This window comes from Gavialis gangeticus, unplaced genomic scaffold (assembly GCF_001723915.1).
Source record: "Gavialis gangeticus isolate Ggan-Ray unplaced genomic scaffold, GavGan_comp1, whole genome shotgun sequence".
NCBI classification, from domain to species: domain Eukaryota; kingdom Metazoa; phylum Chordata; order Crocodylia; family Gavialidae; genus Gavialis; species Gavialis gangeticus.
The window spans coordinates 25,251,772-25,267,975 of record NW_017729026.1 but is presented as its reverse complement, the minus strand read 5'-3'; the positions used below and the strand labels follow the sequence as shown (position 1 = coordinate 25,267,975).

The window sequence follows — 16,204 nt, the reverse complement described above, 5'->3', positions numbered from 1 at the left end:
TCTACCATCATTCATAGTTTGTTGATATTGTTTGTTGTTTGTATTGGAGTATGCCTACTGTTTATGATAATTCAATGTTGCTTAAACTGTGCTGCCAGGCAAGTGAGGAATAGCCCATCAACCAGAAACGAAGTATATAATTTGTATGTTCAAAAAATCCTGCATGTCTTATTACTCTGTGCACAGAGGTCCAATTAAGTAAACTTGTTTTAGTTTCTTCAAGGTCGTATTTTTTTTTCTCTTTATCTGTCTTAAGTATAAAAATGCTTGAAAACTTAGAGAGGGGAAGGATTCCTTTGAAACAGACAAGTGAGTGATTCCCCTTGCTGTATGAAATCCTCCCTGTGATCACAGCATAGCCCTAAATAAAGAAAAGCTGGCTCTGTCAGTTCTGATTCAACCACAACACAAAGTTTGATTTCTTCACCACTAAAGGAGAAGCAGCTGCAAGACACCACTGAAGTCATGAGGCTGCATTCTATAGTTTTTATTCCAGATATTTTCTCCTCGATACTGACTGGCTATTTCTTTTACTCTTCCTCTCCCTCTTCTTCTCCCAGCCTCTCTGTTTTAGCCTCACTTATATGCTTCCCTTTCTCTATCACCTTGAACTCCATTCCAGGGCCTATCTCTGCTTTTTCCTTTGTCTTTCTGTTGAATTGATCCTTTCCTATAAAAACCTCTCTCCCCCTTTTCATCCAAATTATGAAACTAATGTGATATTTGTAGGCCAATCCATTGATTTATTGTCTTATATAAGTCTTTTCTCTTGCCTTTGTTCTTTTGCTTATTTAGACTCTAAGCTCTTCAGGCTGTGGGATGTTCCTCCTCTAATGTGCAGCACAATGGGGCCATGTTTTCTGTTGGCCTATAGATGCTACAGATAACAAGGTAACAAAATAGCAAGATGTATTTAGGAAGTAGTATAAAATGTTCAAAAGGCCTTCATCCTATTTTCAGAAGTGACTTAAGCACTTAAGAGATTACGGTCCCTTGACTTTCAATAAGACTGAAGCTTCCAAGGGTGTATCTGCACTGCATACCCCTGGCATGCCCATGGAAGATAGCCCTCAAACATGCTCTGTCTATCCATTTCGGCTCTCATGTGCCAAACATGGAAATGAAATAGTAAAACCACTCCACATGCATCCCCTGCTCTTGAGATCTATTGGACTCTTCTTTCTTACTAAGCTCTATGTTTGTGAGCAGATCAAGTATTTTAAAAAGTGGGGTACAGATGGTATGGCACATCACCATATACAGAAGCAGGTCAATTTTCACCTTATAGACTAACCAAAGTAGATATATAGAGAGATACACAGACATACACACAACAACAACAACGCATGTTTCTCCAGTTAAACAGAAATTAGAAATTTTACTAATATGACAGGGACCTAGCACTATATTACTCAGTTAAAGATCAAAGCAAAAACCAATATAACTTTATAGGAATTTGCATTAATTTGACAGACTATATATTAAGTTTAAAAAACACAAAGAAATAAGGCAAAAATACTAAAAAACAGTGTTCCTGTAGTCATTATAGTTAAATGAACATCTCTTATTTGTAAAATTAAATCTAGCCTTCTTGAGTATCTTCTGCCTCCAGTACTTCACTGTCAGTCATGCATATACCTGCGTTAGTATTAACACACCTGGGTTGATTTTTTTTTCATCTAGAGCTAAAAACAGTCTACACAGGTGTGACATAGAAGACAGACATTACCCAGAATGGCTACCAAACTGCAAAATTTCAGAAGAAAGAATAGTTTGAATAGTGAAACTTCAAGACCTTTAAAAAGGGGAGAGGGCCATTAATACCTGCCATAAAGAGAGATTAGCAGAGTTCAGATAGATTACAATGAGCCATGAACTCAACTGACTACCTCACTGATGTCTGGATAGAAATGCTGCTGCCACTGCCAGGTAGTTTGTTTTAAAGTTTGGATGAAGCAAGAATTAAACAGGGGTGCAACTGCACCCTGTCCTGAATCTTCCCCTTGGTGTGCTTGGAAGGTGTCCCCAGGACAGCTTTACCACTGCATTTCAGGGTTTGGCATATACAAGGACAGTGACATGGATCAAATGTGGTCCTCTCTATGAACCCCAGGGATGCAGTTTAGGCATATTGTAAATGCTTAAAGGCATGCCTGCATTGCCTCTCTTGCAAGCCTGAGAATGCTGCTGAGAAGTAAACCCCACCTAATCACTCCCACTCAGTGTGAAAGAAGGCCTGAAAATCAGGCCATGTGACTGGTTTAGTGTAGCCCTGAGGATGTGGCCAGAGCTACACTCAGGCCCTCAGACATGAACATGTTATAAGAGTGCATTGACGATCACGCTAAACAACTACAGTACTTAAAGTGGTGTGTGGGGCATGCTTCTCAATGGTGGCACTTGGCTCTTCATACAGGCAATGTGGACATGCCCAAAGTCACTCTTGAAAATGCCCATCCACTCAACACTGTCAAGGAATTATCAAGTTTCTTTTTCAAGTAAGCACGAGTTAGTTGGGGATGCTCCTACTTTGAGCTGAGGAGCTGGATTAGATGACTTCCTGCGGTCCCTTCCAATCCTAATTTTCTATGATTCTATGATTAACTGGTAATTAAAATTATGTTCTAAAATGACAGAGAAGACTTCTCCTGCTATATGCAGTGGATACAATCATTGATCTACCTACACCACATGATGAACACTTGCAGTACTAGCGTCAAGTAACATTAAAACTTATTGATGTACCATAATACAGAATGTTACCTGCATCCCCAGCTGAGTTCACAGCACTGTCATATGCAGCTGCATCATGTTCAAAGTTTTGAAGATCCTGAGACCATTTCTTCAAATTATTAGCCATTGGGTTTGTAGCTTCCGTTACTGCTGTGGCAGTATGTGATGCTTCATCAGCCATAAGTTTAGCTTGGTCCAAGTGCTGTCTAGCATCCCCTACGTAAGAGAGAAAAAGCAATAATAAACCCAATTAGAGAAGTATAGTACCTATAATTAATGCCTCAGAAAGGGAAAACAAGATTAGTAAGAGTTATGCTTAAATAGTGCTGGAGCTGTTTCTCACTGGGCATGCCTACACATGCATTTGATCCAGGATTAGTTTACTTGCAAATAAACTACTTGCGAGCAAACACTCCCAGGGAGGGGTGGGGGCTATTCCCTAACAGCAGCAAACTGCTCCCACTTCCTGGGACCCTGCAATGGGCCCTTTCTGCCACCAGGGGGAGCTCCCCTGTGTGCTAGCTTAGGGGCTGACAGGGAGCACCAGACCAGGAGACAGCTGTCTCCTGGCTGGGACTGGACTTTATACCCTGCTCCCAGGGCCTGTCTGCTGCCAGGGCAGGGACAATATCCCTCTGTCCTGGCAGCAAGGATCTCCTGGTTCCGGCTTTCCAATCAGGGGCAGGGGACTTGGAAAGAGCTGCAGGGAAGGGGCAAGCCTGAGTCCCCTGCCTTGATCTGCCTATGGGGCAGCTAGCTTGCTGCTAGCTGCCCCACAGGCAGATTGGGGCAGGGGACCTACCCCACTCCTGCAGCTCTTTCCAAGCCCTGGGCCTCGATCACCCATTCAGGGCATGGGGTTGGGACCTGCCCCTGACCAGGACAGTTCCTAGTCCCTGCCCTGCATGCAGGGTGGAGACTGGGGAGCTTGTGCCCTGCTCAGCTCAGTGAGTTGGGAGCTGGTGGGGAACAGGGTGGGGAACAAGCTGCGGAGCTTGATCCCTGCTCAGATCCATGAGCGCAGAGCTGTGCGGGGAACAGACTGGGGAGCTTGTTCCCTGCTCAGCTCTGTGAATTCGGAGCTGGGTGGGGAACAAGTTAGGGAACGAGCTCCTCAGCCTGTTCCCCACCTGTGGAGTTGAGTGAGGAACATGCTCCCCAGCCCCTGCCAGCAGAGAGCTCCCAGTGCCAGCTTCACACTCTGGGGCCAGAGCTGGGAGATCCTTAGCTCCCAGCGCCAGCTCCATGACCTCAGGACTTGCTCTGGGAGATCCTTATCTCTCAGTGCCAGTTCTGTGGTTGCAAAGCCAATGCTGGGAGACAAGTTTCTCCCAGCCTCCCCTCCCTGATCGCAATGTTGGAGCAGGGAGTTGGAGCTCCCTGCTGCCAGGGCAGGGAGACATAGTCCTTGTGTGGGGTTCTGGTGGCAGAGCCTGCCCCAGCAGCAGGCAGCTTCTAGGGGCAGGAAGCAATTTCCCACCCCCTGGTGGACAGCTGACCAGGAGCAGATTTGCTCCCAGTCCAGAGTCTACACAAGCACTACTGCACAGTTACTAATCAAAAGTAAATTTGCTACTTGCATCTGCAGGTAGCAATTTTACTTGTGATTAGCGAGATTTATGCATAGTAAGCATGTGAACACGTAGCTGCAGATGCTTACTTTGCAGTAAACTACACAACTGCGCAGTTAAGCGTCTTGTGTAGAGACTGAGGACAAAAGAAAACCATTGTTTTATTTTTCAGATACCACAGGGAATGATCAAGACCTCCCATTGTCTGTTGCTATTTTAATGATGACTGCTTCTTAACTTATAATTCTTGAGTGTTATAATTGAATCTTTTCACTGTTTTGGGAATGGATGGTGTGTCCAGGTACCTTGGACCAGAGATGATAAATATGTATTTTGTCTTCCACACAGTTTCTGGAAGAAAAACTGTAAAGTTTTTATAGGGGAAAAACAAGATGGAAAAGTGTGTTATTTTTGACAACTTATCTTTTAAAAGTTTTCTCCATTATTTTATGAAAATGCCCAACATTTCAACAAAGCCAGACATGAGAATGTCCTGATCAGAAAAAGTTCCCCCTTTTTCCCCTTAAAAATGAAGTTTCAATTAAAGCAATTTTGACCTTCTTCACTTGACTTTCAGGACTTGTTGAATACTTGATGGATCCTCTGTGGCCTCTCTATATTTGAAGAACTAAGGTGATACCTAGTCAATCACAAACTAATGGCTAACTCCCAAAATATTCTACCTGTCAAGCATTATATACACTTAAATTAGGTTTTAGCCAACAGTGCAGGGGGTCTGCAAATGCATGGATTATTCAGTATGCATTAATGTCAAGAATAATGTGGCAGAGAGCAGTTTTTAATAATCTGAGGGGCAAGGCAAATTGAGGTGTCTTCAGATGGCAAAATAAATTATCTCATCATTCAGTGGAAAGTGCAGTGTAATGAGTTTCTCCACTTTCAGTATTAAAGGGTGTTTTCATATTCTTATTTATTTTAAACAGAATGACTTCCTAGGAATTACTGTGTTTCCCCAAATCTAAGATGAACTTGAATTTAAGACGATCCTCAATAATTAGATTCTATATATGGAAAATGTATACATTTAATATAATTTTCCATGTATAAAATCTAATTATTGGGGGACTGTCTTAAATGTGTCTCCTCACTACTGCAGATGGTGGTGGGGAAAATTGATGAAGGGGGCAGTAATGGCGCAGGTAGTTGGGGGACAGACAGGCAGGTGAGGGGCAAAAATGGGGCAGGTAGTGGGATGATGGGGAAAGCAGCAAGGGGGTAGGTAATGGAGGAAGCAACAGGGGTAGTAAGGGACAGGTGGTAGGGGGCAAATAGTGTGGAAGCAGTGAGGGAAGCATGCAGTTTGTCTCCTGATGCCCCCATAGCTCCCTTATGCCTAGCCCTCATAGTCTAAGTTCCCCACCACCCTTTCCATCCTCTCCCCTCCTTCCCTCTCCATGCTGCTTCTGCTGCCCTGAGCCTTAGGTCCCCAGCAGGCTCCATCCCCATTGCAGCCTGAGGCACTGAGCATGGCTCCAGCCTAGCCCAATAAGCAGGGCAGGGGGTAGGGAGAAGCAGTTCATGGGAGAGACTGGGCATGGCAGGAGCCCCAGGCTGCAGGGGAGGAACGGCAGGGGGAGCAAAGGTAGAAGGGGTAAGGCAGCAACTCTATCTCCGGTCCTGACCTGGGGTTGGGTTGAAGCTGCAGCCACAGCAGCTGCCTGCCCCCACTTCTCCCTGCCACCTCATACTTGATTCTAAGATGAGGGGCTTTCCCCCCTATGTTAAATGGTGAAAAACACCGTCTTTCATTTGAGTAAATATGGTAAATACATTTCTTACCATATCACCTTTTATATTGGTATATCATCTTATTTGCAGGTTGAAGAGGTAAAAACTGCTCAGATTTGTCATGTGAGCATTTTTCTGGTTTTGATTAAATCACTCAGGTGGCAAAATTTTGGTTGAATTTTGATGAATGAGAAATTTTGGGAGCAATTGTTAATGCGTATTATGTGCCCAAATATGTCAAGAACATACGCTTCAGAGGGAGAGTGTTTTTCAGAACAATTTAAGTTGATTTTCTGTTTTCACAAACATTCCAAGAAATTTTCCATATTTTGAATGGATTAAAGTCAGATTTGTTTCAAAAAGTCTTATTTTAAAGTTTGTCATCTGCCTCCAAACTGCAGTGTGGGTTTCTAGTTTAAATTCAATAGTCTGAAAAGATAACGTTCGGTATATTTCTTTAACCTTGCTCTGTTGATTGGATTTGCTTAATGGCTTTCATCAGGCGGCTTTTCAGGTCATTCTTCCTAGCTAGAGTTTCATTAACACGCCAGGCTGTGTCTGCAACAGTTAAATCATTACCTGCAAGGAAAAAACAGAAGAAAGAGTTGGCCTCTATGGTTTTAAAGAGAGCTTAAAAATAGTTAAAAGTTTTTCTATACTGAAAAGTTATATTGTATTGTCTACACTAGATACTACAGTGCTTTTCATGGCCTGTTTTAATATAATACCTTCTAGCAATGTTGCCTTCAGGTAATCTAAATTGTCAAGCAATCTTGCAGCTGATGTCCACTGTTCACTGGGCAGAGCTCTTTCAGAAGAAACTGTAAGATGTTCTTCAGTCCACATCAAAGGTCACCTCTTAGAAAGAGCTCTGTGATCAAGAGCTGCCTTTAACAGCTACTAATGTATTGCAGGATTACCTTCAAGGCAAGCTTTTATGGATAGCATGACATCTTGAAATATATAAGCAGTAATTCCCATTGATCCTTTAAATCTTATTTTATTCCTACCAGATTTGTAGGGTCAAATCCTGCAAGCATTAACAAATTTATATGCTGAACTCAGAGAATCTATTCACATGAGTAAAGTTCTCCAGATGAATAAATAATTGCAGAATCAGGTGACTGATTTTTCAATAGTACTATAATGTTCTCATTGTAAATAAAAGAAAATTTTTGGCAGCTTGGCACCCTATTAGCTACTTAAACAATGCATTTGCCTCTTCTAACGCATTGGATTCTCACTTTGATCAATATACTGTTCTGTCAAAACAGCATTTCCTCCTTGATGATGTGCTTCTGAAATCCATTTTTATATGCAGAACTATTATAGTACTGAAAAGCAGCAAAACAAATAGGAAAATAATGTATATTTACTAGCATTGGCTGTTTCTTGTAGTTTCTTGACTTGACTGAGAAGCCTTTCACTTTCATCTTTATGGTAGATGATCTGAGTGTCAATTCCAACTACAGCCTGGAGATTCATTTAAAAAAAAGAGTTAGAGTCAGGCTAGATGAAATGTCTCTCTTTCTATGGTTGCATTTCTGGATGACATTGTATTTCATGTAGGCACAAACTATAGAATCATTGTAACTTCATTTTCTCTGCTAAAGTAAAATGTTGGTGACTAAATGAAAAAAATGTATGAAAAACAAATTTTCTGTAGATTTTAATTGAGATTTAAAAAACCATGTTTGCTCCAGACAGGTCAACTGAACAATCAGCTTGAAGAATAGTACAAATGTCATCTATATTAGGCAATTCAAATATAACCTTAACAAGCAGGTGTGCTATTCAGAGCCTATCCTTCAAAAAAAAAGAGGCTGCCATCCTCAGCTCCCCACCAACAGACTCAGAAAGGAGCAAACTATAGGTTAAATAGAAGGTGCCAAAGGACATGTCAATATGGTAAACTTAGAGTGGTGTTACAAATTACCTTTAAACCATTCTAAAGGCTCTTAAAACAGGAGTCCCCACACACTGAAGTGTGATAAACTGTGCTAAGCACCCTCTAAGGCTGCATCCACACCTTGGTTCCCAAGGGACAACTAGCAGCCCTGCACCTTGTGATGATGCTTGTTGTCCTTGGGGAACGCCTGTGCCACATGCCTTCTGGTGTGTGTCAGGTTGCCTTAGGTGAGGTAGGGGAGGCTGAGGCCAGCACTGTGCTGACCCCGTCAGCCTTACTTGAGGTCCTGGAGGCCTCCTGGGGCTGCAGCAGTGGCGATCCCATCACGCAGAACCTGGCTGGCAGCCAGAGTGTGACTCCACCTAGCCAGGCTCTGGTTTTGAGCAGCACACACTGCTTGGATATCTAGGGGTCAAAACCCCTGCACTGCTCCCTTGCAGTGCAGAGAACAGCTGAACATGTGGTATGTGGCACCACAGACGTGTCTGTGATGCCGTATGCTGCATGGCCATGCTTGTCTGGATGTAGCCTAAGTGTCTTAAAGTTAAGCCACTTTGCATAAGGGTTATCTTTGAACCATTCTACCTAGTGTAAGATGGTCCATGGAGATAAAGTGACCAATTTGTAGTCATCTAGCATCCCAGGATGTGCAGCTCCAAGCCCCTTTACCCTAACAAATTTTCCATCCTCCCAAGCTCTACTATCCAAGGGGGGGACACTGGCATCAAGCCAACACCCTCCTTCTCCCCCAGTGGGTATGAGCCCTGTCCCACATTGCTACTGTCTCTAAAAACCCCAGGAGACCTGAACCAGTCTTTAACAGGAAATCAAAGGTTCCTGTTACTAGACAGGGAAAAGCACAGCTGGTTAGCTGGGCTGTGGAGATCAACAGGCAGCTGGAACAATGCTAAGCTGCAATCAGGAGGAAAAATCTGCCGATCAGACCTAAAAAGGAACATCTGTGCCAGGGTTAGACAGTTACCTGACCTAAAAGGAAGCACTCCAAGGCACTTAAAAGTCAGCGCCTGGAGAAAGGCAGGGGAGAAGGGCCAGTTCCTTACAAGGGATGGAGCTCTCAGGAGGGAGGGTGGCTTGAGAGAGCCTAGCAGGTGCAAAATGTGTTGAAGACACAGAGGAGAGAGCTGTGGAGGGATGGCTGGTCAAATATTTGTTTTACCCCAAGTGGATGGGGGAAGTTTTATGTTAAAGTTATCACTTGCCTTGGACCAGTTGTGGCTGTAAAGAGCGAAGAGGAGGCACAGGGATGTCCAAGGGGCACTTAGGATTTGGGGCCCTGCCAGGGGTCTGGGGCATAAGACACAGGTAGGCGGGAGTTGAGAGGGCCAAAGCCTGAACCAGGAAAGGCAACAGAGACAGGTTGAGGTTGAGGGCCAAGGCCAGAGCCCAAGGAGAGCCACCGGGGCCAGGAGCACAGGGGAGTGGTGAATGGGTGCAAAAGCTGACAGTAGCATCAGCCGTGGGGGGGAGGGGGTTGCAAGTGGCAACTGCCTGCAGAAGCTGGCAGCGGCGTCAGCAGCCAATCTGAGTTGGGGGGGCATATGCCCCCCCATGCCCTCCTATGCGTAGCCTATGTGATTACCTGTAATATTTGTGAGGCATGGGTATGGCTATGGGGGCAGACAGAGGCCATAAACACAGTCCTTAAGGCACTTGGTTTCATAGGGCATCAGTAGGGTTGGGAGGGCCACAGTGGATTGGTTGAAGGCAAATTGAACTAGGACTAGACTCTCTCTGGACTCCCTGGAGCAGCCTCCCAACCTTTTTTGGGAACAAAATCAAAGCATGGCAGTCAAACAATAAGGAATGGCATCCGGAGGGGTCACAGTGGGAAGGAATTATGTTCTCACCCAGGGGGCACCACAGCACCCCTGGACACAGGTCCTGTCACACAGACATTTGGGCAAGAGGCCAGACAAACAGCTCTCCTCTCATAGGCTAGGCCTTTGCCCCATATCCAGGCAGCTCTCCCCTATCAAGGAGAACTGGGGGAGGGCATGCTTCCTTCTTCTGCCTCTTGTGTTCTTGATGGGGAAGTGGGAAAGGACTGCTCAGTGCCAAGTGTGGTCAGAGCACAGAGTCTGGGGAGGCAGGCTTCCTGCCTCCTGGCTCCTGACCATGCCTCTGCTCATCATGCCTTCTAGTGGCTAGCCACAGTTGTGCAGCTCAGAGATGATATCAAGTCTTAATGTGCAACTGCTCTGAAACTGTTCTAACTTAAACACCACCTAACATGCCACAGATTTAGAATGGTTTAAAGGTGCCTGTAACAGCATCCTTACTGTGCCCAGCAGCAGCATCTTGAAGCTGGACTATTTAGCATGAATGGTCTCCAAAGAAAGAGTACAGAAGAGCAAGCCTCCATACTAGAAGATGAGGTTCTTTCTAATATCTTTTATTAGACCAACTTAAATATTTGGAAAAAAAAATTCTTAGCAAGCTTTCAGATTTAAAAACCCTTTTTCAGGCTTAGGAAGGGTCTGGAGTTGGTGCGTGCTCTTCCTGGATGGAATGAATAGTAAAGAAGCCAGAGGTTGGGCTGGTATGCATGCAAGACAAGTTCTGCCCAGCCTCTGGCTTCTTTACATTATTATCATTTGCTAAACAGCTTAACTAAATTGAGACACTAGAGATGAACAGATATCACCATATTCATTGCTTCTGAATTCCATTCTGTTTCTTCAAATATATGTTATATAGACATTTTGGTGGTGAAAAATGTCAGCTATTCAACAGCCTCTATTAATATGACTACAGACCTAATGAATTCACGGCTGAAGTGGGTTGTACGGCAGCTCCTTTACTCTTGCAGCTTCCTGCATGTGTCTTCCCCCCCACCCCCACTGCTGATTGGCAGAGGGACCTTGCCACTCACTCCTGATCGGCAGGGAGGCGAAAACTGTGGTTTTAGATATGGCACTGTTTTTGCCTCCTGGCCAGTCAGCAGCAAGCAACAGGGCTACTAGGATCCCTCAGCCAATCAGCAACAGAGGGACCTGCAAGATTAAAGGAGCTTCCATGCAGCCCACTTCTACCGTGAATTCAGTAGCCTGTAAACATTACCCAGCAGTTGAGGAGAAGTAAAGAATAACACTGTATCCTTTTGAAATTATGGAGGGGAAGGGGAGATGGTGGGGGTGGGATTTAGTAACTAACCAGTTTATAATTTATTCAGGGAACGGGGATTAATACCACATTCTTGCAAATAAGTGTGAAAGAAGCCTTAAGACTAAAACATGATCAACAACTGGGTTTTGCTTCCGAAGTCCTGCAATACTATGTTGACATCCCAACTCATTGCAAAGTACAAGTTAATATTCTGAAAATTACTTACATCACTGACCCGGTGTGTAGTGTTTAATGCCAGTAATGCAATTTCATCAGCTTCACTGATATAACTAGCAATATTTTCATAGGCATTCGAAGCATTTAATGCCCTTTGTACCAACCCATTTGTATCAATGTTGTGTAAATTCCTGTGAGAAAGATAGCAAATGGAAAACACAAAACAATTGCAAACTCTTACCTACTTTTGAAATCACAATACAGAATTGTAAACATAGGTAACACTTTGGCCCAAACAGTATTCTGACCTCTACCTCTGCCTCCTTACTTCAATCAGATTTCAATGAAACCAGGATTTAGGGACAGGACTGGATTTGGATGGGATTTTTAAAAGCACTCAGCTGTGGTCTGACTCTGCTTCCATGGTATCAATAGGAATTTTACCAATGGCTTATCTGACAGCAGAGGCATGCAAATGCTGACTCCTTTTTAAAAATCCTATTTTTTAATGACTGTTTCAAGTGGCAGTTAATAATTGAGCAAGCTATCATCCTCTGTCCTTCTCCTGAGAATATATAGTAGGAAGATTCATGTTTTCCAATAACTGAAAGCTATGTCTGTGGGACATACAACTCCAATATTACCAAGTCAGACCCATCAAAGGAGGGGGAGCAGATTGAAAGCAATCCACCAGGCCTCCAGGATGGGACTGGGCAGTGGGTTTAAACCTGTCTGCATACAGAAGGTATCAAAATTCAAGAAGGCAGCCACTCCAGAAAACAGCAGGACAGACAGGGATAGCTAAGTCTTGTTCATGCACGAAGTGATTTCTCTCAGAGCTCTTGTTTGGTTCAGAAAGGAACTTTAAAGCACCTTATCCTGACTTTTCAGGGTTAGAACCCAACCCAGTAAATACTTATACACATGTTCGACTCCACTAAAATGTCTAGTCCAATGTTTTGTTCTTGGTAATAAAATCAAGGTCCCATGTAAGCATTTGCAAGATCAGGCCTTATTACATCTTCAGATTGAGTGCTCTCATGAAATTTATGAAACATCTCGCTAAACCTACTTCAAAACTATACCAAATAAAATAGCGCCAAGAAAAGCAAGCCCACAAAAGCAAAATGATTTGAAGGCAGAATAAATGTTTTAAAGGATTACATTTTCACTGCAGGATAATTTTTCCAATAAAAAAGTACCTCAGATTTCTATCTGCACAATCTATAAATATTTCCATTTGTTTTCTATTAAATTCCTAATGTCTTGAGCTTGAGAAATCATTTTCTCAAGAGATGCAGTCTCTTGAAGGCTATCTATAAATGTTGACATGTCATGAGGCACTTCCCTTTAAATAAATTCACTAGCATGAATTAGCTGATCTCAAACCTAACATGCTAATTTTTTTGCCAGTCATTTGCTATAGATTATGTAAAATCATAGAATATATAGTTTTAAGTGTCTTCTTTGTATTATTGTATAGTAAAGAAAATGAAAGTTTTTTTGTATAACTTTTTCTATAGTTTCAACTCCCAATCAGGGCTTAAATATAATCAAGAATGACCATTAACATTTATTTAGATATTTGATGGACAGTTAAGGTTTGATCTTGCAAACATTTATGCATATAAATCATTTTATTTAATTACTAAAGGTAGAGTTTGGTGAAGTGCTTTTTGTAAGGATTCTTTTACAGTAATACTTCTTAGATGAAGTCATGACTGTAAATAAGGCCATAATTCAAGTCCATCTAAAGATGATTTCTTAGCAAAGTCAGAAAAGTTTAAATTTTAAAGAGAAAGACCTAGAACATCTTTTATGTATTCAAATGGACCAATTTCACATTCACATGCGCAACTAGGTATTTGAATTATTCCACATGTAGTACATTGACTAAAAACTGCAACAGACCCACTTTTCATTGTAGTCTATTGAACATTTTTAATATGAAGCATCTTATTCATAAAAACTGTTTTTGCAAGCCCCACTTATATTTCCCAGTACCATATTATTTCACAGCAATCTACTTTTTTGTCAAAATGTCCATGTTATTTTGAGACTATGAAGAAAAAACTAAGAAATGAATCAAGAAAGAAGGGAAAATTGTAAAAAAAAAATGTTTTTTGAATTTTTTCTTTTTCTCTAAAATTAAAAAAATGTGACCAGCTCCTAAGGCACTTGGTAATTCATGGGATATCATACTTCATAGGGATTAGTATAATGTTTATTAACAGAAAGTACATGTAAATGCACTATATTTTTACTTATGTTTTCCACCTATCTGTGTCACCAGTAGCTCGTGAATCATTACAGTACAGTCTGATGTAGTTAAATATTACCAGTCCAACTCATTAGCAAGTTCCTGAAGCTCCTGTGCATAATCCATAGCCCGTTGTACCAAATTATCATCAAATTGAGACAGATTGGCTAATTTTTCTTGTAATTCCTTTTTAGCACCATCTATTTCTGCATAGAATCCAGATGCATTCTAAACACAATAAGGAAGAAAAAGAAGAACTGAAAGCAGCAACAAAAATATCCTTCAATTCTTAACAGTGTGGTTTTCATATGTTAATTAGTATATAGTTTAAGTATTACATTTTATGTTAATTAAAAAAAGAGGCAAGAGATGAAAGTGGGTGAAATACAGATTGTAACGAAGTGGTGGAACTGAATGAGAAGAGTGGGGAAAGAGTCAATATAAGTCAAAATATCAGAAATCCCACAGAAGGAAAGTGAAGATATATATAGGGAGATATATTTGAGAAAGGTACATGGGAGAGACATTTACTCAAGGACAATGCTAGTGTAAAGGAAATAATATAAAATCATCGGATATAGGAAGGAGTTTTCTTAGCCATACAGTCCAGTAAATTGTGTTGGCAGGCACAATTTCTACCTAAGGAATCCCCTGCATCGCTACTTTAAATTCTTGCATACAACTGGCTTATGTGAAACACTATGAAAATCCTATATAATACAGTGATTGTGAAAAAAGTTCAACAGAGAAGGGGAGACCAGGGCACTCCTAATGCCCCACCCCTGCTATGACAGAGAAACAATTGGTTATTATATGCTGACAGAATCCTGATGGAAAACAACCATGCTCCATGCTGCAGAAGAATGCAAAAATTCCCACCATGTGTCAAACAGATCTATAGTAAAAAATCCTTCCCAATCTTAAATCTGGTGATTGGTATGACCCTAAGCAGAAAAGCAAGACACTCTAGGTGGCTACCTGTGAGTTTTCTAGGTACCAGCAAAAGCATCAGCATATCCTAGTCAAAACCCCCAGTCTTAGCTGTGGACAGTCCCAGTGCTTCAGTGGAAGATGAAAAACACAAAATACAAAAACCGGTAGCATTCCTAAGGGGAAAATTTTTTTCCTGGCCTTCAGAGGCAACCAGTGGAAGACTGGAAACATGGGATTGCCAGTTTCATAGTTTCTAGGGTCGGAAGGGACCTGAGCAGATCACCTAGTCCGAGCAGTTATCTACCTCACTGCAAGAATTACCTCCTTGTTGCCACACACTGATTGCAAATACTCAAACTCCTATATTACACCTAGTGACTGTTGATCCAAGAACTCCTTGTCCAATCGTACTGTCTTATAGAAAATACTATTCTCTATGTTTATCTATACATTTATTGAGTTCAGTCTTAGGCCGTATGCAGACATTCCACTTGTTCTGGGAGAAAAGCTTTTGCTCTGGTAAGCCTGGAGTGTGGGGTGGAGCAGGCTGCTCTGCCCCAGCAGCAAGGCTCTGGAAGACTTGTCACAGCAGCTGAATGCTCCCTGCCTCTCCTTACACTCTTCTGGGTCAGCCCAGAGGAATGCAAGGGGTATAGCTGTTCTCCTATGGCATGAACCAGGAGAGTTCCACCATGGGGGAGTGCCTCCTCCAGCTAATCAGCTAATGTGGGAAGGGCATTCTTCCAGGGCTGCAATGCTCCTTGTTTGTCTGTGGTAGCTGCTACTTTTCATAACTTCCAGCTGCCACTTAACAGCCTGCCCTCTTCCCAGGCAGGGGAGAAGACAGCCTGTCAATTAATGGGCTTCCCTAAGAAGGTGGCCCAAGGAGCAGCCCTCTAGTGCCCCCCTGATGGGAGAGCTTGCTCTTCCATAAGGCCACACAAATACTATGCAGGTCACCAGATCAGCCTGCATTCATATCTTTTACAATCTGATTCCTAGCTGCCTGCTTATATCCCTAGGCTAGGGACAGAAATTACACATAAACCAGTTTAAGTGATCTGAAAGTGGTTTAAACCTGTAACAGCACAGAAGTTCAGTGCATATAAAATGCTTTCAAAGTTGCCTAAACTGATTTTAGATAAAGCTCATTGGATGTAGTATCTGACTTAAGTGATTTAGGTTAAACTGGTTTATAGAACTTCAGTCCCAGATCGCTTCCCGATTCAAGTTAACTCACAGTCCCCCAGTATCCCAGAATCATGGGCGACTGGTGCCTCCTGAGTCGGGGGGTCCCCCAGCGGCCAGCCAGCGACCCGGGGGGCGAGTCCGCTAATGGCCGGTTGCTGAGGGCACCAGTGCCATGGTGGTGCCCAGATGTGCCAGCACTACCGAATGTGGCATGGTGGCAGCGGAAGTGCCAGCACTTCTGCCACTGGCACTTCTGCTGCTGATGTGCTGCCAATGGAGCCAATTTCAAGGGAGGCACTAGTGCTCTCCATGGCCCCCTACCAGCCAGAGCACTCGCTGCCAGGGAGGGCAGCAGTGCTGTCCAGGAGGGCATGTACCCCCCCCCCGTGTCCTCCCTACGTGTCACCTATGACCAGAATGCTTTGCAGCCTTGGGCTGTGCTGTCTGCTTCAGCAGAGCAGGGCTGGCCTCTCCCTCAGCTATCAGAGAGCTAAGGCACTAAAGCTTCTGCTCCCTGCCAGCACCTGTCAGCCTAGCAGGATGGGGGGGGGGGCA

The 16,204-nt window shown here is 43.0% G+C and overlaps 1 protein-coding gene across 1 annotated transcript in view; it reads right to left on the bottom strand.

The window, feature by feature from the left end:
* The window catches only part of LAMA4 (laminin subunit alpha 4), a 264,483-nt gene that overhangs the window by 108,914 nt on the left and 139,365 nt on the right, over positions 1-16,204 (bottom strand). Inside the window, exons 13-17 of the mRNA XM_019520073.1 lie at positions 13,605-13,753; positions 11,315-11,456; positions 7,430-7,526; positions 6,516-6,632; positions 2,764-2,949 (exon numbers count right to left, since the gene is read on the bottom strand). Coding sequence (XP_019375618.1) covers positions 2,764-2,949; positions 6,516-6,632; positions 7,430-7,526; positions 11,315-11,456; positions 13,605-13,753 — 691 coding nt within the window. The remainder of the gene's footprint in view (positions 1-2,763; positions 2,950-6,515; positions 6,633-7,429; positions 7,527-11,314; positions 11,457-13,604; positions 13,754-16,204) is intronic.